The sequence below is a fragment of the Macaca thibetana genome, chromosome 11 (assembly GCF_024542745.1).
Source record: "Macaca thibetana thibetana isolate TM-01 chromosome 11, ASM2454274v1, whole genome shotgun sequence".
NCBI lineage: Eukaryota > Metazoa > Chordata > Mammalia > Primates > Cercopithecidae > Macaca > Macaca thibetana.
The window spans coordinates 16,190,203-16,215,436 of NC_065588.1; the positions used below are offsets into that span (position 1 = coordinate 16,190,203).

Genomic DNA, 25,234 nt, shown 5'->3' on the forward strand with positions numbered 1-25,234 from the left:
ATTTCTCCAAGGAGCTCTTCCTCCTTTTATTGATTAATTGTATTTAGAAACCAAGATCTGGCTGCTAGGTATAACTCATTGTTATTCGGATGTTATTTTTCTAGGCCCTCTTATCAGACAGATCTAGTAAATACATGAACGTACACATATACACAGCACACACATAGAAACACACATTCATTTATATTTGTTTATCTGTATGTCAGTCTATAAATCTCTTAGAACTTACCACTTCACACTGATAACCTCTATTACACTCCAGCATTGCATGGTTTATTCTTACTTTCCCCTTCCATATTTATACCCCTTCTCTTGTCAGTGAGAAATCTTGCTCCCATTATCCATTATCTTCAGTATATTCATCTTTTTGATCAATATTTACCTAGTTGATCAATTGCTTTGTATTTGACAATCTCTAGAGCCTACGGGTTATCTTCCTGGCTCTACTTACCACGTCCTCCACAACCCCTAGAATTTTCAGTCCTCGCTGGTAAGGACTTTCACTTTCCCCAGAGCTGACTGCACGTCCTCCTCACCTTGCCTCCACCCTGATGTGGCAACATGCAGGCTAAGAATTTCTCTAGGCCCCAGTGACATGGGGGCTAGGTTTCTCTTCACCTGCTTGGCAGTATGTGACTTGAGAAAATCCCTGCTCCCTCTTGTCTGTGGTTGAGAGCTCCCAAAGACAGAGTTCAGAATCATCTTTCTAAATCAACAAGAGGCTCTTTCATTTTAGTTATAACAGCTTAAACTTTTAGAGTAAGTCAACGTTTACCATCATTTTACATGTGCTTATTATTAAAGGTGGATCTGAAGGAAAAATGATTATCTTCCTAATCATTTTAATACTTTTATATTTATTGGCAGAATTTGAGAAGGGTTTGAGCTGTAAAAGTAAAGCTCTCCTATCTAATCTTGAGGAGAAAAATGAATCTTGGAGAGGTTCAGTAACTTTCCCAAGTAACACAACTTATCAGCGGCCAAGCAAGGGCTGAAAAGTCCTGATTCAAAAATGCGAACTCTACTGTAGCACCATACTCTTGTTTTCTTCCCATCCAGGGGAGCTAAAAGAGCAATTTATAGATCATTTTTAGTGTATTATACAAAATTAAGTATCTTAGGTTTCTGAATTACCTTGGAACTTTTCATTTTATGCAGCTTTTTTACCCTAGAAGCATGAAAACCAGGTCTTAGGATTATAATGCCCATCTGTCAAGTGAGTAGTTTGAACTGGAAGGGAATTGACATCCCTTTAGGTTCTGAGTTTTGACGACTCTGTGGCTCGAAGCACTGCAGTGTATTTCCCTGAGAATATGTTGTAACTACAGTGAGTGTGCCTGTGCATGCATGTGTGTTATGTGTGCTGGAATAGAGGCAGAAAATTTTGAGGAAATACAGTTTTATTCCACGTATGAAGGCATGACGAGCCCTTTCTGTAAGATTTGGGGCAGGTCATTCATCTCTCCATGTCTCACTTTTCCTTTTGAGATGGAGTTTCGCTCTTGTTGCCCAGGCTGGAGTGCAATTGCGCAATCTTGGCTCACTGCAACCTCTGTCTCCTGGGTTCAGGCGATCCTCCTGCTTCAGCCTCTCTAGTAACTGGGATTATAGGGGTCCACCACCACACCCTGCTAATTTTTTGTACTTTTTTAGTAGAGAAGGGGTTTCACCAGGTTGACCAGGCTGGTCTCGAACTCCTGACCTCAGGTGATCCACCTGCCTCGGTCTCCCAAAGTGCTGGGATTACAGGCGTGAGCCACTGTGCCTGGCCCACATCTTACTTTTCACATTGGAAACATGAAGGTAACTGAACTATCTCACAAGGGAATGGTTAAATGGTGTGTGGAGAACACTGAGCATTTTTGAGGGAATAAGCTTTGAAAACGTAGGGGATTTCTTATCCTTTAGAGTAATTATTCCTCATGCAAAATTTTTTGGAAAGGGCATCTGTTGAACTTATTACTTCACTTGTAATTTCCTCTGCGTGTGTGGTCTAGCAGCAATTATAATAACCCCACACCCCACCATTGTCCTTTCCTATGAACATAGGGGAAAACCTGCTCATTCATTTTTCCATTGTTTGGCTTATTTATATTGAAAGGAAAGTGCCAGCTGAGTTTGTTAAAGGATATAATTTGAGATTGACTGGGTTACATTTCAGCCATCAAGCCACTTTGATTAGCATATGTCATTCATCTAGTTTCCAAGGTGTCTATCATGGTACTGTCAAAGTACTCAAAATGACCTAAACACTAATAATGCTTCTTTGTGGTTTCTATGGCTTGTGTTGGAGTGAAGTGGTCTATTTTTTCTTATATGTAAGATCGGCAAATTCTAGTTGTGCTTTCGTAAGTATTAGGACAGTGCTTGCTTTTTTTTGTTGTTGTTGTTCATTATAGTTATTTTTGGGTTTTTGGAAGTGTATGAGAAAGAATGTGGGAAGCTGGTATTGAATGATTAAATGCCTACTAAATGCCTGGTTCTGTTCTAGCCACATGTATTATTTAATCGTCACAAAAATATGTGAGCAAACCGAGCCTCCCTAAGTAATTAGGCTTAGAGAAATTGAATAATTCCTAAATGTTTACACAAGTAGCAAAAACTGTCTTATGTCAAGAGTCTGCTATTCAACGTAGCATGGGTTCTTAGCTTAAAAACAAACTTGTTTGTGATATATAGTAAACTTTTTTCCCCAGACTGTTTTTTAGGGGCCCAAAGAGATTTTATGTTCTTTAAGGAACATAGATCATGGTGTCCTCAGCTTTTGTAAGTCCCTCTGTAATCTGAGCCTGATAAGCACCGAGTAATAACAGTAACACCATCACTGCTGCCACCAACAACTTTGAAAACAGGAACTGACATTCCTTGAGCATGAACAATGTGCGGGATATTGTCCTTATCTATTCATGTATGTTAACCTGTTTGATGCTCAAAATAACTCCGTGAGGTGTGCATACTTCTATCATTCCCATTTTGTAAATGAACGTGGGACAGGTTTAGAGTTAAGTAACTTACCCAAATCAAACAATAAACTAGTAGTAGAGTTGGGGTGTGAATCCATATACTCAGGAGAACCCACATTATTGTCTACAATACCATACGTCTTCAGTAAATATTCATGAGTTGAAGATGAACAAAACCAATTCTGATTAAGTGAAGCTGAAAGGGGATTTATTATATTAGAAAGACATAAAGCATCTCACTGAATAAGGAGGAAGCCTTGCTTGGAAAAAAAGCAGGACCATGAGAGAATAAGGAGCAGAGGACACAGTCAGATTGTGCCACAGGAAGAGCGTGGTCCCAGGGCCACTGCTGGTGCTGCTCCTGCTGGCCAGCACAGGTACCACACTATTGGCTGGTCGCTGGCCTCTGGGACACTGGACTTTTGGATCTCCTGCTATTGCTGATACCGCACTAATAAGGAAAATATCTAACTATTCTTTCATCTTTGCCTCACTCTGTAAGATTCAAAGGCCTGGGTAGAAGCAATCACTTGATAGAGCCCAGGTCACGTTTTAAAAAGACCAGATTTGGTATAACTTTTGATGTAATTGTTCTAGTATATTTTGGGCAGAATGGTAACAAAGAAATGACAACTTTCCACCTGTTAAACCTTAAAGATTAAGATATTTTCTCAGAAAAACTTGACCCTATTATGTGGTAAAATAGGCCAGTAAAATGATTTTAGAAATTGGCAGTTAACGAATGAGAAGGCATTGGCTGCATATTTGTAAATCCAGTTATGTTGTAAGTGAGCACTTTTGGTTCATTCTGTTTGGATCATGGATTAAAGAGCATAACTTCCAAATGACTGAATCATAAAATACCTCTGGTTTTCCTGGTTAATTTTAACTATACTTCAAGAAATTCACTTGGCATCAGAAGGTAGTACTCTAGAAAAAGGATGATTTTTTTGGTTCACAAATATGGCTGTGATCAGTGTTTTAAGAATTTGTTTTACAGGCCAAAGTTCACTTTAACAACTGCTATAATAAAATACTTTCAAGCCTTGTCTGATGGCTCACTGATTGTAAGCAGTAATCCATACAACAGAACTTTGGTTACTGGAACTGGGTCAGGCCATGAAATAAGATTTGACTTTTATAACACAACACTTAGTGGAAATTCATTTTACTAGAATTCTGAACTTAATAATTAAACTTTTTGAGTGCTTATAACATGTCAGGCAGTATGCAAAGTACTTTGTATCTCTCTCTCTTATTCCTAGTAACCCTGTAAAGTAAATATTATTGACACCTTAAGGATGGAGCTGATGCTGAGAGAAATAACTTGCCGAAGGTCCCACAGGAAATGATGGAGTTGGGTTTTAAATCTGCATTTGTCTCACTCTAAAGCCACCTTTTAATGACAACACTGTTTTGTGGAAGAAAATCATTAATTAAATCACAAGTTAACTTGGATTAGTGTTCTTGGATTTTTAGATCAGAAGATTTTCCTTGTCACTTGTTCTTAGAGAACAAGTTTCTTTTTTTAGATTCAATAACTCAAGAAATGTCATTCCATCCAATTCATTCTCTGAATTAAAAGAATATATATATATTTTTGCTACATAGTCTATTACTATTTTTAACATTCTTACACAGGTTGTCACATTGAAGGCATAAGTAGGATGATTTTCTCCCAGGTTAGGTAGATGGGCAGGGTAAGGTAGGTGGTGTGGCATCTCAGATCAATCATCCCTGGTACTCAGAACTGCGCGTTACTAAGGATCTGTGAAAATAGTCTGTTCTTTATTGCAGAACCTTCTGTGGGTACCATCTCTCAGTGGTAACAAACTTTCTAAACTGAGCATCTTGGAATAGAATATTTGCTTTCATTTCTCTTCATTTTTCACTTTTGAGCTTCAAGTTCATGTTTTCTAGGACTGAGAAGGCAAGTTTTATTTGGCCGTTACAACTCTTGTGGTTTGAACTGAGTTTGCTAACTTGAGACTAATTTTTCATTTTTTTATGTACTTTAGTAAGCCTGTGAATTACAGAACTCTCATTTTAGCTTTAAGAAATGCTTACCCCAATGCTTATTATGAATGTTTCCCTCCTGCTTGGTTTAGTCCATGTGCTTATAAAACTACTTCCTATGAAAGATTCTCAAATACAAAGGAAAGAAAAAGCCTTGATCCTGATACCATGGCAGTAGCCTGAGTTCAAGAAATGAAAGTGGCCGGCCTGATACAGGGTAAAAGCCAAAATCCACTGGTGTCATTGAAAAAAGACTTAAATAAGTTTTTAAAGATTTAATACCCATGATTTTGGTCTAATTTGCTTACTAAAATCCTGTTACCTTTCATATGAAATGTTACCTTGAATATGAAATATGAAATAAATCTGGGCACAATGTGGAACCCTCCAAAGCCAGATGTGGTCCTGGGGTCATGGGCTCAGGGGTTAATAGATTCAAGGCAGCATCTCTGAGCCTCCCTACAGATGGCTTTGTGCACATGCATCCAACACTACCTGGCCAGCCTCAACACTTTTTAGTCAGATATATAAACATACTCTGGCAGGCAGTGGGGCAAGCTGCTGTGTCTTTATTGTCATGAACATAACTCTCGAGAAAGGTGTGTTTTGTATTTCAACCAAAGAACCTATTACTTGTGAATGGAAGAATTAATGAGAACCTAACATTTATTTTATTACTTTTCAAAGGGGTACACCACTGTATGTATAGTAGCTACATTTGTTTTTTGTTGGAAGCAACCATCATATGGACAAGACAGAAATTATTTATAATTTGCATGTCATTATGATATTTAAAAAGCTCTATGTCTCTGGACCTCAGGCCAGGGCTTAGAAACGGTTTCATGGTAGCAAACCAAGCATTCCTTGTAACAGGATGTGAACTGCAACAGAATGCTCCAGGCAATGTTAAATTGGGGTGATTTTTAGAAAGTGACAAATGTTTTATGTTTCCTAAATGTGAAATGGGTTCTACCAGCTCTAAACGGCTGCCAAGTTAAGTTATCACTTGCCTGCTTTGTAACTGCCTCAATTATTTTCTTTCCCAGCCCTGTATGATGAGATTCGTCAGTTTCGCAAGGCCTGTGGGGAGGCTCATCTGAAAACTATATTAGCAACAGGAGAGCTTGGATCTCTTACTAATGTCTATAAAGCCAGTATGATAGCAATGATGGCAGGTAAGTGTTTTGTATTCAAATGATGTTTTCTATTGAATTGATGTTTTTAGGAGAAATTTAAGTAAGTGAAAGCATTTAGCTGTTATTAAACATGCTAACCACTTGGAATTTTTTTTGTAGGAGGAATCCGATATTTTGTAAAAACATGTCCAGTGTGAAGTGGTCAAAAACTCCTGGCTGTCTTCCACATTTTTTTTTTTTGTGTGTGGCATTTCATTGCTGCACTATGCTTATAAGGCAGTAGATGGCTCTCTTGTTAGTGAATTGCCTTCTGTTTTATTCTTTGATTATTCACTCATCAACATATGTTAGACAGGAATTTCTTTAACTCTGACTTACTCCTCTCTGAATGTAAGCTTTTCATTTATCTCAGAGATATGTATCCATACTATCTGAGGCAACCTCTGCCTTTGTTTGCGTTAATGTTTTAAAATTTAGTGCAGTATCATTGATTTTTATACTTTCAAATATGAGTTGACTTATTCTTTATCTCTGAACAGCAGGTCGATCCATTTAGACATCCACGCTTGCAGCCTAGGAGTCATGCTTGGTGCTTTCTTTTTCTCACCTCACATAAATCAGTGAATAAGTCTTGAGAGTTCTCTCTAGACCTCTTTGCTGTGTTTGACACGTCTTCCCTCCATTCTAAGTGATGCTGTCTTAGGCCACCATCCTCCTCCACAGGGATTACTTCAGCTGTTCCCCGTCTTCTTGACTTTTGTTCCCCTCCAATCTGTTCTCCACACTGTCGCCACAATTTTTTTTTAATGCTAATTTTATTATGGTACTGCTTGCTTAAAATTCCTTCAGTTGTTTCCCTTCCTCTTCATGGTAAAATGTACATTCGTAGATTCTTATTTTAAAAAGGTCTTTCCTAAGACCCTGGCTGTGCTTCTGCCATCTCATTTTCCCGTCACACCATGTTCTCCGGCCATGTAGAATTCCTTGCAGTTCTCTGCAGATGGTGCCATCCAACCTTTTGAGTCTTTGTACGTTCTGTGTCTGCCTCCTGCCTGGAATGCCTTTTGCCCAAATAACTCAACATCTTTGGGTTCTGCACAGGTACCACCTTTTTCAGGAATTATTTCCCCTGATACTGCTTCTCCCCCTACTGTTTGGCTCATTATCTCCTCTGTGTGTCCCTACAGCATTCAATTAAAAGCCCTGTCATATAACTTATCACATGACATTGTGATTGAGTGTTGAATTTCTAGGTGTCCTTCTAGGAGCCCTATATTTGGAGGAAGATACCTGGTTTCTCTGGTCTTGAATCTGGGCCAGCCATACTCTTAGGTACTTCTCGAGTGCTCTGTCAGGCCTAGCAGATCATTCCTTGGAACTCTACTGAAAATCAGCCTACTAGTCATCAGTGGTGTGGTTGGTCTGGTCACAGCTGCTGTATCTAGAAAATATCTGCACTTGTCATCTGAAAGCAAAATCTCGGAAAAACCTAAGGATGAGAAGGGATGGAACACTTTGAACAGCTGTTCGTCAGTGATGCTGGCATTTCAAAGATTCATAGTAGAAGACTCACTGTGTCTCTTAGGAACGTGGGAAAAGCCCCTTGGAGGCTACCTGGTGTGCAGGTAACCCCCCTTTTATGCTCCTTGCCAGCACAAGTGATTGTTAGCCCGGGTAACAAAGTAAAAGTTTGGAGACGAATAACAGCAGCCGCTTACAGTACATGCTTTGTGGTAGCCACACTGTTGGTTGTACTCATGAAGCTGAGATACTCCTCAGGGTCACATCGGAGCCAATCTTGTGATATCTGTTACCCCAGCTGTTATCCTGGTCACAATGAAAGTGTATTTATTCTGGAGGTCAGCCAACCCTGTCCTAACCACAGCACCTACTACTCATGTGTCTGGAATTTATTCCCTCCAGTGGGTTCTTGGTCTCGCTGACTTCAAGAATAAAGTCGTGGACCCTCGCGGTGAGTGTTACAGCTCTTAAAGACGGTGTGTCCAGAGTTTGTTCCTTCAGATGTTCAGGTGTATCTAGAGTTTCTTCCTTTGGTGGGTTTGTGGTCTCGCTGACTTCAGGAGTGAAGCTGCAGACCTTTGCAGTGAATGTTACAGCTCTTAAAGTTGGTGCATCTGGAGTTGTGCTTTTGGGCTACACTCTTGTTTACACTGACAACAAGGTGGTGTTGGAATGTTATAGGGTTACAGAGAAGACCTTCAATTATCAATTATAGGTTTTAAATTTACCCTGGTTTTTAAAGGAATAGGGTACACTGTTTTTTCTTTACCACTTCTATCTCTCTCTTTCTCTGTCTCTGATTTCTTCTTTGTCTGTCTCTCTCTTTCTCTCTGACTCCCTCTTTGTCTCTTCCTGTCTTTCCTTCTTTGACTTTGTCTCCCTGTCTCTTCCTCTCTCTGTCTCTCTTTGACTCTTTCTTTGTCTCTGTCTCTTCCTCTGTCTCCTTCTCTTTGTCTCTCTGTTTCTTCCTCTCTCTCTTTCCTTCTGTCTTTGACTTTGTCTCTCTTTCTCTGTCTATCTCTCTGTCTTTCCTCTCTGCTGGTTTTGGCAGTGTAAGACTGCCACCTCCTTGGGTTTTTGCACTGTGTGCAATAACTCCATGGTTTCCTTGTGGTATTTAATGGGGGTTCCCCCCAGAGGGTAGGAACTCCCTTTCTTTCCATATTGCAGCATGGGCATGTAGGATTAGATAAACATACTTGCTATCTGTATACACATTTATTCTTCTTCTCTTTCCCAGTTCTAATGCTCGGGCAAGTGCCACTAGTTCTGCTAACTAGGCGCTGGTCCCTGGGGGAAGAGGCTTACTTTCAAGTACTGTTACTATGGCATAACCTGCCCTTCGTATCCCATTCTCCACAAATGAACTTCCATCGGTATATAGGTTAAGGTCAGGATTAACTAAGGGGACTTCTAAGAGATCCTCTCGGGTGGCATAAGTCTGGACTATAATTTGTTGGCAGTCATGCTCTATTGGTTCCCCATCCTCTGGGAGAAAAGTGACAGGCTTGAGGGCCACACAAGTACGTATCTGAAGCACTGGTCCCTCGAGTAGTACCTGGTGTCTAAGCAGGTGGTAGTCTGAGAGCCATAAACTTCCTTTGGCACCTAGTATGCCATTTACATCATGAGTAGTCCAGTCAGTGAGGTCCTTTCCTTGTATTATTTTGATAGCCTCTGACACTAAAGACAGCCACCCCCGCAACTACCCATAAACAGGGAGGCCAGCCTTTTCTACTATATCAGTTTCCTTACTTAGGTATGCCACTGGTTATGGGGTTGTCCCATGAGTCTGAGTAAGGACACCAAGAGCTGTTGCTGCTCTCTCTGTGACGTATAAAGAGAAGTTTTGTCCCATGGGAAGACTTAAGGCTGGAGCTTGAATTTGTTCCTTCCAGTGCCTAGACTTCAGGGTTGATTCCCTTCTCAAGCAGGGGACAACAAATGGGTAACTTGTTCCCCATATTCATGTAGATAGTAGCTCCAGCCTTGGCTAATATATCCCTCCCTAAGACATAACAAGAAAGGCATGTGAAAAGAGAAAAGTCTCCCAATTACACCTGAGGAGGTGGGAGAAATACCTGGTTACAGGCTGTCCTAGGATTCCTCGGTTGGTAACGGACCTTGAGGACAGTTGTCTGGGACAGGAGATTAACACTGAGAAGGCCACGCCAGTGTCCAGGAGGAAGTCAATTTCCTGGCCCTCAATGGTTAAACGTACCCAGGGCTCAGTGAGGGTGATGACATGAGCTGGCGCTTGCCCCGGGCACCCTCAGTCCTGTTGTTGGATCATCTGGTTGTGGGCTTCTGGCCCAGAGAACCTTTGTCCTCTGAGGCAGTGCACCTTCCAGTGATTGCCTCGGCATAGTGGACATGGGCGAGGGGGCAACTTCTCATTGGACAATCTTTTCTAAAGTGTCCTTGCAAACCACACTGATAACAAGCCCCACCAGGTGATTGGCCTGCTCCATTTTCTGTCCTCTTTGAACCACCAAGGTTTGTATGTCTGAGGGCCATGACTAAGGCTGCAGTCTTTCTCTGATCTTACTTTTCCTTTTCCACCTGTTCCTCTTGGTCCCTATTATAGAACACTGAGGTTGCCAGGTTTAATAATGCCTCCACACAAGTATACATATGTAACAAACCTGCACGTTATGCACATGTACCCTAGAACTTAAAGTATAATAATAATAAAAAAAAATAATAATGCCTCCAGATTTTGTTCAGGGCCCAGGGCTCGCTTTTGGAACTTTCTTCTGATATCTGCAGCTGATTGGGTAATAAACTTATCTTTTAGAATCAATTGACCATTGAATGAGTCGGGTGACAGGTGAGTATATTTTCTTAAGGCCTTCCGTAGCTGCTCGAGGAAGGCAGAAGGATTTTCTTCCTTTCTCTGAGTTATGGTGGACATCACTGAATAATTCATGGACTTTTTCCTAATTCTCCTTAGTCCTTGTAGAACACAGGTCAGCAGATATTTACGACTCCGGTCCCCGTGATCTGAGTCTAGATCCCAGTGGGGATCCATACTGGGGACGGCTTGCTGAACAGAAGGGAATTTGTCCCTTTCTTCGGCCGTCATTCTATCATTTACTTGATTAAGATACCGGTATCTCCAAACTCTCGGGCTGCAGCTAAAGCCGCATTCTTTTCATTAAAGGCCAGGGTTTGATCTAACAATAGCATGACATATCTCCATATGAGATTGAATGTTTGCCCTAGACCCTGTAGGACATCTATGTACCTATCAAGATCATCTGAAAACTTCCCCAGGTCTGCTTTGATCTGCTTTAAATCAGAGAGGGAAAAGGGGACATGGACCTGCTTTGGGTCAAATTCCCCTCCCCCTACAGCTTGAAGGGGACATGACCAATAGCCTGGGGGTTCTTCTGGTCCCTTGGAGATTTCTTTGCTTGTTTCCTTCTGGGCAGGGGATATTAGAGGAGGCTTATCATTAATAGGAAGGGGAGCTATAGGGAGGCTAGGATATGGGGGTAAGTTGCAAGGTCCTCCTGTGAGATGTAAATTGCAAGCTTTGCATAGTTGTGTATTCTCCTTCAATGAAAAGAAAGCTTGGACATAAGGTATTTCACTCCATTTGTCTTCCCTCTTACAGAAAAGATCAATCTGCAGGATAGTATTGTAGTTTATACTTCCCTCAGGTGGCCGTTTTTCCCCATCAGAGAGAGAATATTGGGGCCAGGCCGTAGTGCAGAAAAAATGAGTCACCTCTTTTTCAGGGTTTGCGGATCAAATTGGTCCCAGTGACTTAGCATGTATTTCAAGGGTGAGCCTGTTGATGCCTGAGTGTTTCCCATCTGAAAGACAGAACTGCCCGTGGTTTTGGATTGTTTGGCTCCCCCCCACCCAAGAACCTGCAACGGTCCCTGGACCCTGCTGATTGGAATAGTTGCGCTCACCGATGCAGCAGCAGAAACACTAGTTTTCCTCCTAGACCACAAGGAGGACTGAGAAAGGTCGGATTTAGTGGCCCTTATCGATGCATTCTTGAAAACCTGCACCTTTGCTTGTCCTCCTAGACCAAGAAGAGGAATGAAGAAACTCGGATTTAGTGTCCCTTACCGATGCATTCTCGAAAAACTGTTAAGAGTCCTAAGTGTTCTCCTGTTAGTATTGGGACTTTACTCCTGTCCTATAAAGATGTTATGCCCCAAAAATGAAGTGGAGGTCCATACTCTGATGGAGGGAGGGGATCTCCAGGGTTGGAAGAGTGATGCCTTTTGTCCTTACTTATATGATAGGAAAGATACCATTTCTGAAGCTCCCCATATCCTAGCTTCAGGAATAGCTTTTGTTAGGCCTGCTAGTCTGAGGAGGAATCCTAAAATTCTTGCTAAGATAGTCCCCCCAACCCCAACAGGGCTTTGGGCAAAAATTATGTCTTTCTGATTGGTGAGCCTGGGTGCCTAAAGAAGGGAACAGAGTCCTGAAGTTTATACTAGAAATCATTCTTACAGGAGAAACTAGAAAAGCACCAGAAACAGGGAGTGGTTTTTAGAAGCGGGACTAGCCCAGGAGAAGAGAGGCAAGAGGAAGTTTCTTTGGCCAGCATGAGGACCCAGGAGGCAAGGGTCAGGATAGATAGGATAGATGGGCGAGTCTCGCTTGGGTGACATGACTTTGAGAGTTCCACTCATGGCTGCAAGGTCAGACAACTTGTTGTGAGGACCCCGGGGCTGAATGACTTTCCTCTCTGTCAACCCTCAGCTTAGTCCAGAAGTACAGGAAAAGCGGAAGCTGGTTCCAGGCGAACCAACGCTCCCAACTCCGAAGAGTCGGGGGTTGTTAGAGAGCCCTTTTCCAGAAAGCCTGCCACCCGTGTCTTTAGTCCGGCGGCTGTGCTAGTCACTTTTAACTGGCCGACACATGCCCAATATTTAGCCCCCAAATTCTAAGGAAAAATAGGACAGAATAGCAAGTAAAAGGGGTCCGACAGTACTCACCACTTGGTGATTGTCACTTCATGGTCGCCAGAATGTGTCCGGAATTTATTCCCTCCGGTGGGTTCTTGGTCTCTCTGACTTCAAGAATGAAGCTGCAGACCTTCACGGTGAGGGTTACAGTTCTGAAAGATGGTGAGTTGGAGTTTGTTCCTTCAGATGTTCAGATGTGTCCGGAGTTTCTTCCTTCCAGTGGGTTCGTGGTCTCGCTCACTTCAGGAATGAATCCGCAGACCCTCGTAGTGAGTGTTACAGCTCTTAAAGTTGGCGCGTCCGGAGTTGTTTGTTCCTCCCGATGGGCTCGTGGTCTCATGACTTCAGGAATGAAGCCATAGACCCTCGCGGTGAGTGTTACAGCTCATAAAGGTATTGTGGACCCAAAGTATGAGCAGCAGCAAGATTTATTATGAAGAGCAAAAGAACGAAGCTTCCACAGCATGGAAGGGGACCTGAGCAGGTTGCTGCTGCTGGCTGGAGTGGCCAGCTTTTATTCCCTTATTTGTCCCCGCCCACGTCCTGCTAATTGGTCCATTTTACAGAGCGCTGATTGGTCCATTTTACAGAGAGATGATTGATGCATTTTTACAGAGTGCTGATTGATGTGTTTACAAACCTTTAGCTAGACACAAAGCGCTGATTGGTGCATTTTTACAGAGTGCTGATTGGTGCGTTTACAGTACTTTAGCAAGACACAGAGCACTGATTGGTGCATTTACAATCCTTTAGCTAGACAGAAACGTTTTCCCAAGTCTCCACTCGACCCAGGAAGTCCAGGTGGCTTCACCTCTCATGATATGAATATGGTATTAGGTCATCATGCTTTGGAAGCTCTGTCCCACCCTCCACCTATCCTCTCCACAGAACACAATGTGATTATAAACATGTCCCTTTATTTCTTCCTTCTGCTTGTTTCTCTGTTCATGTTGTTTATCCACTTCATTTCTTCATTTCAGCAGTGTTTATTGAGCACTTACTGTGAGTAATAAAACTGTATTCATGGTGTGCTTTACCAGGTACATTGAAATAATATTCCTTAGTCCTCACATCAGTCCTAGAGTGGAAGAAATCTAAGATTGTGTGACTTGCTTAAGGTCACAAAACTAATAAATAAACTGTATCACTATTTCAGCACCTGAGTCTTCTGGCTCCAGGTTTATTGCTGTTTCATTTGTAACACAGCTGTTTCCCAAGGCACATGCTAGATTTTATCATGAATGAAAGACACAATCTTTGTGAGGCATAATATATGAAAGCATGTAGCATACTTCCTGGCCTGTTTCCCAAGGCACATGCTAGATTTTATCATGAATGAAAGACACAATCTTTGTGAGGCATAATATATGAAAGCATGTAGCATACTTCCTGGCCTGTAGTTTATACTTCCTACTCTGTTAAGAAGATATATAATAGAATTGAAGTATTAATTTTCAAGTATTTTTTATATTCTTGTCCCAAATTTTATATGTAACCTGCACAAAATAATCCCCCAAAAAGTAATTAAAAACTTTCTGACTAAATTCAGTATTCTACTTCTGTGGTGTTGTAAAATAAGTTTTTTTTTTTAAATCAATTTCATTGAGGCACATTTGCATTAAGTAAAATTCAGGTGGTATGTAGACAGTGTTATGAGTTTGGTAGTTTGCAAACACCTGTAACCACTACTCCCTTCAAGACAAAGAACATTTCCATCCTCCTAGAAATATCCTTTGTGTCCCTTTATAGTCATCTCCACTCAGTTCACCTGCCGTCCCTGCTGCAACCACGTTTCTACTATTATCACCATGCTTAGCTTTGCCAGTATTAGAACATTATCTAATCACATAGTGTGAACTCTTGTGCGCTTCATTTTTGGTTGTTTTTGCCCTCACTAAAAATAATAGATGGGAGATCTTAAGGAGTTTGCCTAGAAGTATTTCATTGTGTTAGTATACTGAGTTGCTAAAATTATTGACAAAATATTGTTTGTAATATGTTTTTCTATTCTCATATCTGTGGGATCTGTAGTTATATCTCTTTCTTTATTCCCGATGTTGGTCATTTTTGTTTCCTTTCCTGTTGTTATTTTTGTTTTCTTTCTTTCCCCTCTGCTTGTTCATGCTAGGGCTTTGCCAATTAATCTTTTTGAAGGGCCAATTTTTTATTTTGTTGTTTTTTTTTTCATTACTTTTTGGTTAAAGGTATTTTCTAATTTCCCTTGTGATATCTTTTGTTATTTAGAGTGTTATTTACAATGAGATATTTACTTTCCAAATATTTTGTGCTTTTATGGATATCCTATTGTTGCTTTATAATTTAAGATTCTGTTATCCTCAGAGAGTATCCATTGTAAGAATCTTTTGTCATTTGGAATTAACAATTAATTTGTAGCTCATTTTATGGTTATATTTAGTTATATGCTTTAAGTGCACTTAAAAGAATGTGTATTTCAGATATTAGAGCAAATGTCAGATCAAATTGGTTGATAATGTTTTTCAGATCTAGTTTTGTTTTCTTTTTGGTCTACTGGTTCTATTTATTACTGAGAGAGTGTTAAAATCTCCAGACATTATCGTGGATTTGTCTGGTTATCCCTTTCGCCTGTCAGTTTTTTCATCGTGTATTTTGGAGCTCCCGTTATGTACATACACCTTTAGGATTATTATGTTTACCTGCTGAAGTAGCACATTTGTCATTATGAAACGTCCCTTTTTATCTCTGATACTAGTCCTTGTCTGAAGGTCTACTAATGATATTCATCTGGCCACACCAGCTTTCTTGTGTTTAATACTTGCATAGTATATATTTTTTCCATCTTTTTATTTTCAACTCATCTGTGGCTATATATTTAAAATGTATCTCTTGTAGGCATTTCTTTTCTAATCTAGTGTGACAGTTTCTACTTTTTAGAGTGTTTTATTCATTGACATTTCATATAATTATTGATATGGTAGGAGTTAAGTCTGTCACCTTGCAAACTTTCTCCTATTTGTTTGAATCTATTTTTGTTTCCTCTTTTCTTGCAACCTTTTGGGTTCATTAGCTCTTTTGTAACATTTTGTATCTTCTGTTGACTTTTTATCTAGAAACTCTTTGTACAAAATTTTTAAGTGGTTGCTGTAACAATGTGCATCCTTAATTTATCACAGTCTAATTAGAATTAATGTTGTTTCACTCTACATGTCACAAATGGAAGAACCTTACAACAGTTTAATTTACATCCTCATTGGTTCTTTGAGTTATTTTAGTATTCTTCTTTTCTATATATCTTACAAACCTCTTATTACAGTGATACGACTTTTTTAACAGTCACTTGTCTGTTGAGGACATTAAGAAAGAAAAAACTAAGATAAGCTAGTATTTTATGTTTTCCCTAAATGTATCCCTTCAGTCTTTATTTCTTCCTACAAATATGAGTTTCCATCTTGTATAATTCAGTCTGGGAAGCTTCCACGGGTATTTTTTGCAGTACAGGTCTGCTGGTGATGAGTTCTTTCTGGTTTTTTTTTCATCTGAAAGTATCTTTATTTCACCCCCATGTTTTAAGGATAGTTTGCTGAATATAGAGTTCTGGGTTGAGCATTTTCTTATTTCGGCCTTTAAATAAATCATTCAATATCTTGGCATCCCATTTCTTCTGTTTCTTTGTATGTAACATCTTATCTTACTGTGGCTATGGTCAATCAATATTTTCCTTTTGTCTTTTTTTTTTTTTTTTCCCCCAGTAATTTGACCACGATCGACCTAAGCATGGTTTTCTTTTTATTTATCCTATACTTTTCTGAGCTGCTTGGATTTGGAGTTTGATGTTTTCTGTCAGTTTAGGACATTTTCAAAACCACATGTATATTTTTGTTTTGTTTTGTTTTGTTTTTGAGACAGTCTGGCTCTGTCACCCAGACTGGAGTGTAATGGGGTGATCTCAGCTCACTGCAATCTCAACCTCCTGAGTTTAAGTGACTCTACTGCCTCAGCCTCCCAAGTAGCTGGGATTACAGGCACGCACTGCCACACCTAGCTAATTTTTGTATTTTTAGTAGAGATAGGGTTTTACCATATTGGCCAGGTTGGCCTCAAACTCCTGAACTCAGGTGATTTGATTTGCCCACCTTGGCCTCCTAAAGTGCTGGGATTACAGGTGTAACCCACTGTGCCCAGCCCAAAACCATATTTTTAAATGCATCTTCTACCCCATTCTATTGGTCTTTCCTTCACAGACCCCAAGTACATGAGTGTTAGACTACTTGATATCCTATAGGTTACTGAGGTCCTGTTTGTTTTATTTTTAATCTTTTTTTCTCCTCTGTTCTCCTGATTGGTTACATGGATCTTTATTCAAGTTCTTTTGTCACAGGATCTTTAGGGTGTTGCTTTGCTAGTCAGAAACCTCCGTGTGCTTCTGCTTGAGTTTTGCTCCTGGCTGCTGGGCTTGTTCTGCCCACTCGGCCTGGCAGGCTGCACTTGGCTCGCACTACTGGCCTGGATCCCACAGCTGCCAAGGGCAAGCCAGGCATGGAGTGGCAAGGGATGTGCGAGTGAGTGCACGCAAGGTCCGGCCACTACGCACAGCCAGGTGCATCAGCTGCAGCAGGGCAAGCAGCTCCAGATGCAGGCTCCCTGTGAGGCTGTGGCTGGACCGGATGTACCACAAGCAGCTTCCACTGCAGGCACCAGCATCTGGACAAGGGGAACATAATGATGCCCAAAAACTTGGAGACACCAGGAACCACAGAGCCCCAAAGAGGGCTGTGACAGCATGTCACAGGCCTAGCTGGGGGAGCCCTGAAGTCTGGGCTCCCAGAAGGGCTGCCGCTCCTTCTTCCTTCTCATTACCTGCAATGTGGTGAGTTGGGGACGTGTTTCAGGCCTGTTGGTGTTACAGTTCTTTCAGTCCTGCCATTTGGTGGGTCCTGAGTTCTTGTCCTGTGTCCAGGAAGAATAAAGTACGTGGACAACTGGAGGGTGAGCAAGGCACAGAGGAGCTTCATTAAGCAACAGAACAGCTCTCAGGAGACCCAAAGCGAGTAGCTCCTTTCTGCAGGCAGGTCGTCCCAATAAGTGTCCAGCTCTCAGGGGAGAGGAAACCTGTAGTGGGTAGATGCTTTTTGCAGGCAGATCATCCCTGTGAGTGTCTGTGAATCTGACTGAGTCTGAGGTTTTTATGTGCTCAGAATGAAGGAAGTGCATGCTGATTGGTCCATGGGCAGCCATGGATGGGCCTGGAAAAAGCACTATCCGATTGCCTGAATGGTCATCAATGAAGTTCTCACTCCAGGCTGCCGCCTTCACCCAGACCTGGCAGCCTGGCTCCCAGGCTTCAGGCCATCCCTGGCTTGAAGGTGGGGCTTCACCAGGGACCCATCCCTTCCTGCCCAGGAACCTGTCTGCCTCCTGCCACCATCATCATGTCGTCCATGGCACCCAGGCTGTTCACACTGAGGGGCGCCTGCAAGCCCGCACCAAGCTTCCGTCAGCCCCTTGGCCTTTCTCCTATGCTTGTTGTCACCCAAAGTCCAAAGGGGGACCAAGGTGGGACGCTGGCGTGTCAGCGCTGCCCTGAATGCGTGCACACTCAGCCAGGTTGTGGCAGCACCCAGGCTCAGCCACAACTTTGCTCCACACTGGAGCAGGCGCCAGGAGCAGGGAGAGGCCAAGGAGTGGGACCAGGTACTTCTGAGCCTGCAGGGGTAAAAGGCTTTCCAGGCTCCTAAGAGCACAGGGATGCCTGGGTCTGGAGATGTGGCTGGGTGACTGCAGCTGCCCCTGGGAGCATGGGACTCCTGCCCTACCAACATGGTAGAGGGTGGGGCTCCAACCTGTTCCCAGCCCTCACTAGCTCCACAGAGTGCGCAGCCCCAGCCATGCCGCCCCCGCTGCAGCTGGTGTCCCCACCGCGACTGCTTCAGACAGGCCACTGCTGCCATCACTTTGATCCTTGTTTTCTATTTCAGATCAGCTTTTAAGCCCATCCAGCGAAATGTATCCTGCTGTACATTTTTAGTTTAGTATTTCCATTTGATTCTTTTTTATGATTTTTATTTCTCTACTGACATGTCCCCACTTTTTCACTGGTTGAGATCATATTTTTCATTAAGTACTTAAGTATATTTGTAATAGCTGATTTAAAGCCTTATGTGCTAATTTGTACAGCTGGGTTATTTCAAGGGTCTGTATTTTGAGCTTTTAATTTTTTAGTGCCTGAGTTTTATTGTTATTTATAGCAGGAGGGCAAGTCTGGTGACATTCTGTTATGTCTGTTATTCTTCTCTGTTTTTGTTTTCCCATTAATTTAGAATCAGAATCTCAAAGGGAAACATTTGTCATTACATTCGTAATTTGTTTTATATTTTTTGTAGCCATTTAGATTATGGCCAAAAAGAAATTCTTTGAAGAGAGACCAGGTAGCGATTACCTAACTATGTTATGTATTATACACCATTGTAAGTAAAATTCTGTTAACCAGCTTTGGTCAACTAAATGTTAGTAGTCTAAACTGTAAGGATTATTGGTTTAATCTTGTTTAGAAATCTTTCAACATGTTTTAGAGGAAGGAACACAGTCAGTAAGAAAACCAGAACTCTTGTTCTATCTTGCATATTTTGTGACCTTGAACAAATAAATTAATCTGGTTATCAATTCAAATGCAGCAAGGTATGTGAATGCTTCATAAACTGTAAATGAAGTACTTTGCAAGTTATTGAAAAACAATAGTATACCTTCCTTCTCCATCTTGTGTCAATAAGAAAGGAAACATAATGAAATCTTTTTTTTCCTATATTCTTACAAGGCATTATTTAGAGCATAACCTTTCAAAACCATTTGGTGTAGCTGTAGGGGAGACAAATGACATTGAGCTGCATTTCTTTCTGTCCGGATCCCAAAGCTTACTATATTAGCAGAATTGTTCAATGAATCTTATATTTGAACTTACTTTGCTAACACTTGCCTCTGTATTCAAAAAGAAAGGTATAAAAAGAATGATTAATTGAGAATCATAATTAGATGTGGTCCAGTTAATTATATGTTTATGGTACACTACTTTCCATGTTTATTTTTTTATTTTATTTTTAACTTTTAAGTTCAGGGGTACAAGTACAGGTTTGTTACATAGGTAAACCTGTGTCATGGGGGTTTGTTGTACAGATTATTTCATTACCCAGATGTTAATCCTAGTATCCATTCGTTGTTTTTTTCTGATCCTCTTCCTCCTTCCACCCTCCACACTCCGAAAGGCCCCAGTGTCTGTTATTCTCCTTGATGTGTCCATGTGTTCTCATCATTTAGCTCCCACTTGTAAGTGAGAGCATTTGGTATTTGGTTTTCTGTTTCTGTGTCAGTTTGCTAAGGATAATGGCCTCCAGCTCCATCCATGTCCCTGCAAAGGATATGATCTCATTCTTTTTTTATGGCTGCATAGTGGTCCATGGTACATACATGCACCACATTTTCTTTATCGAATCTGTCATTGATAGGCATTTAGATGGATTCTATGTCTTTGTTATTGTGAATAGTGCTGCAGTGAACATATGCATACGTGTGTCTTTACGATAGAATGATTTATATCCTTTTGGGTATATTCACAGTAATGGAATTCCTGGGTTGAATGGTCTTTAGGTCTTTGAGGAATCGCCATATTGTTTTCCACAATGGCTGAACTAATTTACACTCCCACCAACAGTGTAAAATAGGTCCTTTTTCTCCACAACCTTGCCGGCGTTTGTTATTTTTTGACTTCTTGATTGTAACCATTCTGACTGGTGTGAGATGGTATCTCATTGTGGTTTTGATTTGCATTTCTCTAATAATCAGTGATATTGAACTTTTTTTCATAATTGTTGGCCACATGTATGTCTTCTTTTGAAAAGTGCCCATTCATATCCTTTGCCCACTTTTTAATGGGGTTGTTTGCTTTTTCTTGTAAATTTGTTTAAGTTCCTTAGAGATGCTGGAAGTTAGACCTTTGTTGGATGCATAGTTTGCAAAAATGTTCTCCCATTCTGTAGGTTGTCTGTTTACTCTGTTGATAGTTTCTTTTTCAGTCATGTCTATGTAACAGTTCTTTTAAGTTTTTTATTTTGGACGCCATAGCAGCAACATCAGCTCTTCAGACATGTACCTAAATAAAAATCTTTTAACTGGCAGTCACTTAATCAGCAGCTATAATTATCCAGAACCAAGGCAGGAACCAGAAACAAATAAAAGCATTTTAAATAGATGAAAAATATATAATCTAATCTATAATACAACAACGTCATCATAGCTAAAGTTTTTTGAGCATTTACTGTGAGTTGGACAGTGTTTCGAGGATCTATGCACATTTACATTTAATCTTCACAGCAACCCTATGAAGTAGGAACTCTTATATGATACTATTAGAATATTAGTCAGAAAGATCTTTTTGCTGTTGTTCTATATGGTCATTGTTGGTGTTTGGAAACATTCCAGGTACTTCTGTCTTTGTTTTACCAGTTCCTCTCTCTGTTACAGCTTTGTCCCCACTCCTTGGCCATTTTAAAAGATTTAAATAAAATTTCTGTACTCTGTCAAACCTCCTATTGATCATGCAAAGGCAGAATTAATTGATCATGCTGTTATACTCTTAGGACAATTGTAAATACCAGTAGCATTTGTAACATAGTATCAGCATCAATTGTTTTACCTGTTAGATTTTTTTTTTCCCCCAAAACTGTGATCTTCCCTGAGGCTAAGGACCGCACCTTCCTTAACTGTATTCCTCTGCAATTAACTATCAAGCCTGGCATATAGTAGAGCCTAATAATATATTTCCATATACACCAATGAATGAGTGAAAGAGAGAAAAAAGAAATAAGGAAAAGTGAAAAGAGGCAAAGAGAAATTTGAAAATTTAGATGCCTCTTTCCAGATGTGCCAAAATCTTGTAGAGTTTGAACATGTTATTTTAGAGAGAAACTTTTATTTTAGTTGAACAAAAAGAGAGATAGTTTATATTTTAACAAGGATATTGTATTTCTAAAGCAGTGTAAGACATTACAAGGATACTAATGATCTGTAAGAATGTGGAGATGGATCTGGAGGCAAGGAAGAACCAGGGAGAACTTTTTGCTTTGGTTTTGGGGTTGAAGAAAAATTGATCTTCCATGTACATTAGTGGAAATGTGATGAGGGAAGTACAAAGACAGGAGGAACTAAAGTAGGAGCAAACAATTTGAAGGGAGTATAATCAGAGAAGAAAAAAGAGAGCTATACTTTTTTTCATTGAACAATCCAAGAACAAGATGATAGGAAATAAGATAGGGAAACATGCTTACAGAAAAGAGAAGTCTAAAGCAGGTCAATCTACTGCTAAGGGATTTCAGCCCAGCAAATGCACACATTAAGAATAATGCCAGAATGTAGAAAAGTGGCTTTATCTTTCAGTAGCGGTGGACTGTTCGCATACACGCAACAGCTAACAAGCTCCGCTCTGAAGTTATTCTAGACCTTATCTTTGGAAATAATGCAGGCATGATAAATAAGGTTGGAGTAGAAAAGCACTAAAGATGCAATCATAATGTCATCAGGTTTGAATTGCTGATGAAGATCTGTGGGAAGAGTACTAACACAAAAATATGGGGCTTGAGAAAAGCAGACCTTGAAGGAATACAAAATGAGTTTTGAACTTGGCTGGAATTTTGCAACGTGTAGAAAATGAAACATGAAAAAGGTAGAATCCAGGGGAGGGAACATTCAAAATTCAACCCAATAAGATCAAAGTAATACAGAAACAATGAGAGGAAGCAGAGAAATAAGAGAATATAGGGGAAGCCGTTAAAAAATAAAATAAAGGGGAAAAGTAGTGGAAAACTTGCTATGACTGAATGAAACCAAAACACTAAAAAAATGCAGTGATTAACAGCAAATTAATATCTAAGATTTTAAAAAATATATTTTTGAAAATTTATATATGCATCGAAGAGTAAATGGCAATGTCAATTTATTTTTCTAAAGATTGTCACAAGTCACATGGAGTCCCTCATCTTAGGCTGCAAGTCTTTGTATACTCAAGGAGTATTGATCCGGATGGCACATCTAGACTCCTGTGGTGTTGTGGCCTTTTTTTTTTTTTTTTTTTTTTTTAAGTAAGGTCTTGTCTTTCATAGGAAAAAGCATTTAATTTATGAAAAAGTAGGCTACAACTGAAAGTCATCACTGGGGAAAGCATTAAGACCATAGTTTGTATTGGGTTAAGAGATAAAAGATTTAAAGTGTAAATTTATTTACAGTTCCTTAAACTAGCCCTGGAAATTAGACTACTTATAGGGTGAAAACTAATTAACTTGCTATCTCATCCATGGAATAGATTTAAATTCAGGTCCCCAAGCAAAAATTTTATAGTTTACCCCCACCTGGCCCCTCGCTGTCCGTTGTTGAGTGGAAAACACAGAGCTCTGCAGAGGAAAGAAGTTATCATGTTTTCTGGCTTCCCAGCAATGCAGGAACTGCTGATGGTGTATTTTGGTACATGCATATCCTTCTAAACAAAAGGTACATGCATATGCTTCTAAAGAAAAGGTTGTATCATTTTGGTACATGCATATCCTTCTAAACAAAAGGTTGAGTATGTGACATACATTTAAACATAAAAAATTTTCTTTGTTTCTTCATGGTTGGCCTTCTGTGAAGAAAGAAAAGGAGAAAGAGAAAAGAAAAAGTTTGTAAGCTTAGTTTTTTTATGTGGCATTTATACTGGTCTGTGTAAAATTTTACTGTATGAAATTGTGAAAAATGTAGCCCAACATATTCCAAAATCACAGAACTGCTTCCTGCAGACCTAGTTTGCCTAGAAAAATTCACAGGTGCAAAGGCTGGTACATAGTAAGTGCCTGGGACGTGCTTACTGATAGATTCAGATATCACGCATATATATACAGGGACATCAATAGATATATTTGTAATCAACTTATATAAAAACCAATTTTTAAATAAAGCTGTATTTTCCCATTAAACATTAAGGGATTTTATTTTCTAAGTGAAATTGTGGCACATGACATAGAGGCTAGACCTGTGTTCACATGTCTGAGATTCTGTTATTCCTTTATCTGTAATTCCTAACATTTTAACTCTTGGTTATTTATTCCTTAATGTCTGTGCCACATAGTTACTGATCGGTTAGAAAATTCTTAAAATGGTGGGAATTGGAATCCTTGAATGGATCCCTCAGTATATTGTACCAGGTAGATGCTTGATTATGCATATTTATTGAATGAATAAATGAAAAAAGAGTAATGAATCATGTGAAGTTGGTAGTTTATAAATTCTTTCTGCAGTAATCCCAAGAGGGAGGGAGGGAGGAGAGGTATCTTATTATCATCTTTTAGTAGATGAAAACCTGAAGCTCAGATGTTAAGTGACTAGACCAAGGCTACACACTGAGTAAGTGGCAGAATTTTCTGAAGAACTTTTGACTCTAAACGCCATGCTTTTATTAATGCGCAATCCTGCTCTCTATCCTGCAATTGGTCTTTATAACAGATAATATTTACAAGCTGTGCTTAACTTTTGGAGGCACAGATGTATTTCTAGAGGCCCTGAATGAGATTGTATGTTGCACTTTACTTTTCTATCGAGGGCAAGAGAAGGAAGACATAATGGTAAGGTGTTTCTATAGAGAGGCAAGGTGTTTGCAGAAATTTATAGGGGTTGGTGAACATGAAATCAATATTAAAAAAAAATGACAGCACGCCTAGGGCCACCTGCCTATGATTGGCCCACAGTAACTCCTTGTTGAAAAGAAAAGGTAGGGTGCCCAGAGCTAAAATATCTCTTCTCAGGCAGCTTCCACTGTTTTTTGTGTTTACCTGCTCTGTTGATGTCCATGTAGCGATGCACTTAGAAAATTAACCAGGGTTGTGATACAACTGCCACTTGAGTTCTGTCCTTTTTTTTTTTTTCCCAGATTCTCTTACCTAGGGTGCCGAGAGAACAACTAGGGAGTGACAAGAAAATCAGATCTTTCTCTTTTCCACCTGATGGAGGAGTAGGAGAGATGTCAAAGCTGAAGACAGTCTGAAAATGGAGGAACAGAGTAGGGAGGATGGAAGGGGTATAGGAGAATGGAAGTGGTATCAGAATATTTAGAGGGAAGTCACAGCACAGGATGAGATACATTGAACCCTTGTCATGAAGAGTGGTTGGAAAGAAAGTGGACATCTAATTAGTAAGAGGAAAATCTTTGGGGTTGTAATACTATGTTCAAATACTTGCAAGATTTTCCTGATAAAGGAAGATTTTTCTCTGTTAACTCAAAGTAGTAGGACTAGGACCAAATTTTAGACATTGTGGGAAGATGGCTTTTGAGCTAGTTATTATAGGAAGAATTTCGTCAGTGTCTGAATCACCTGGAAATTGGATGCGCCACATCAGGAGGTAGATGTGCGAGACATAGGCTGAATGAGCCTGATGGAGCTACACTAAAACAGACTCAGCAAACATTAGAGATGCCTTGTCTTTCAGAGTTTATGTGATTCTGTGCAGAAGAGAAAATTATTTTATACGCGCACACACACACACACAGAGCGTGTATGTGTGTGTGTAATTTAAGAGTAGATTACAATCCAGTATATGCAGGGCCCCAAAATATAGAATACACGGGAAAAGAGGAGTGTATTAGTTTCCTAGGCTTGCTGTAACAGAGTAC

At 40.2% G+C, this 25,234-nt stretch overlaps 1 protein-coding gene across 2 annotated transcripts in view; it reads left to right on the forward strand.

Annotated features, from left to right (window-relative positions):
• Window positions 1–25,234, forward strand: part of DERA (deoxyribose-phosphate aldolase) — a 145,583-nt gene that overhangs the window by 58,530 nt on the left and 61,819 nt on the right. For both annotated transcript variants that reach the window (XR_007717835.1, XM_050749484.1), the window contains exon 6: window positions 6,026–6,154. Coding sequence is in view for 1 of the 2 variants with exons in the window: in XM_050749484.1 (XP_050605441.1) it covers window positions 6,026–6,154 (129 nt within the window). In the remaining variant the exon portion in view is untranslated. The remainder of the gene's footprint in view (window positions 1–6,025; window positions 6,155–25,234) is intronic.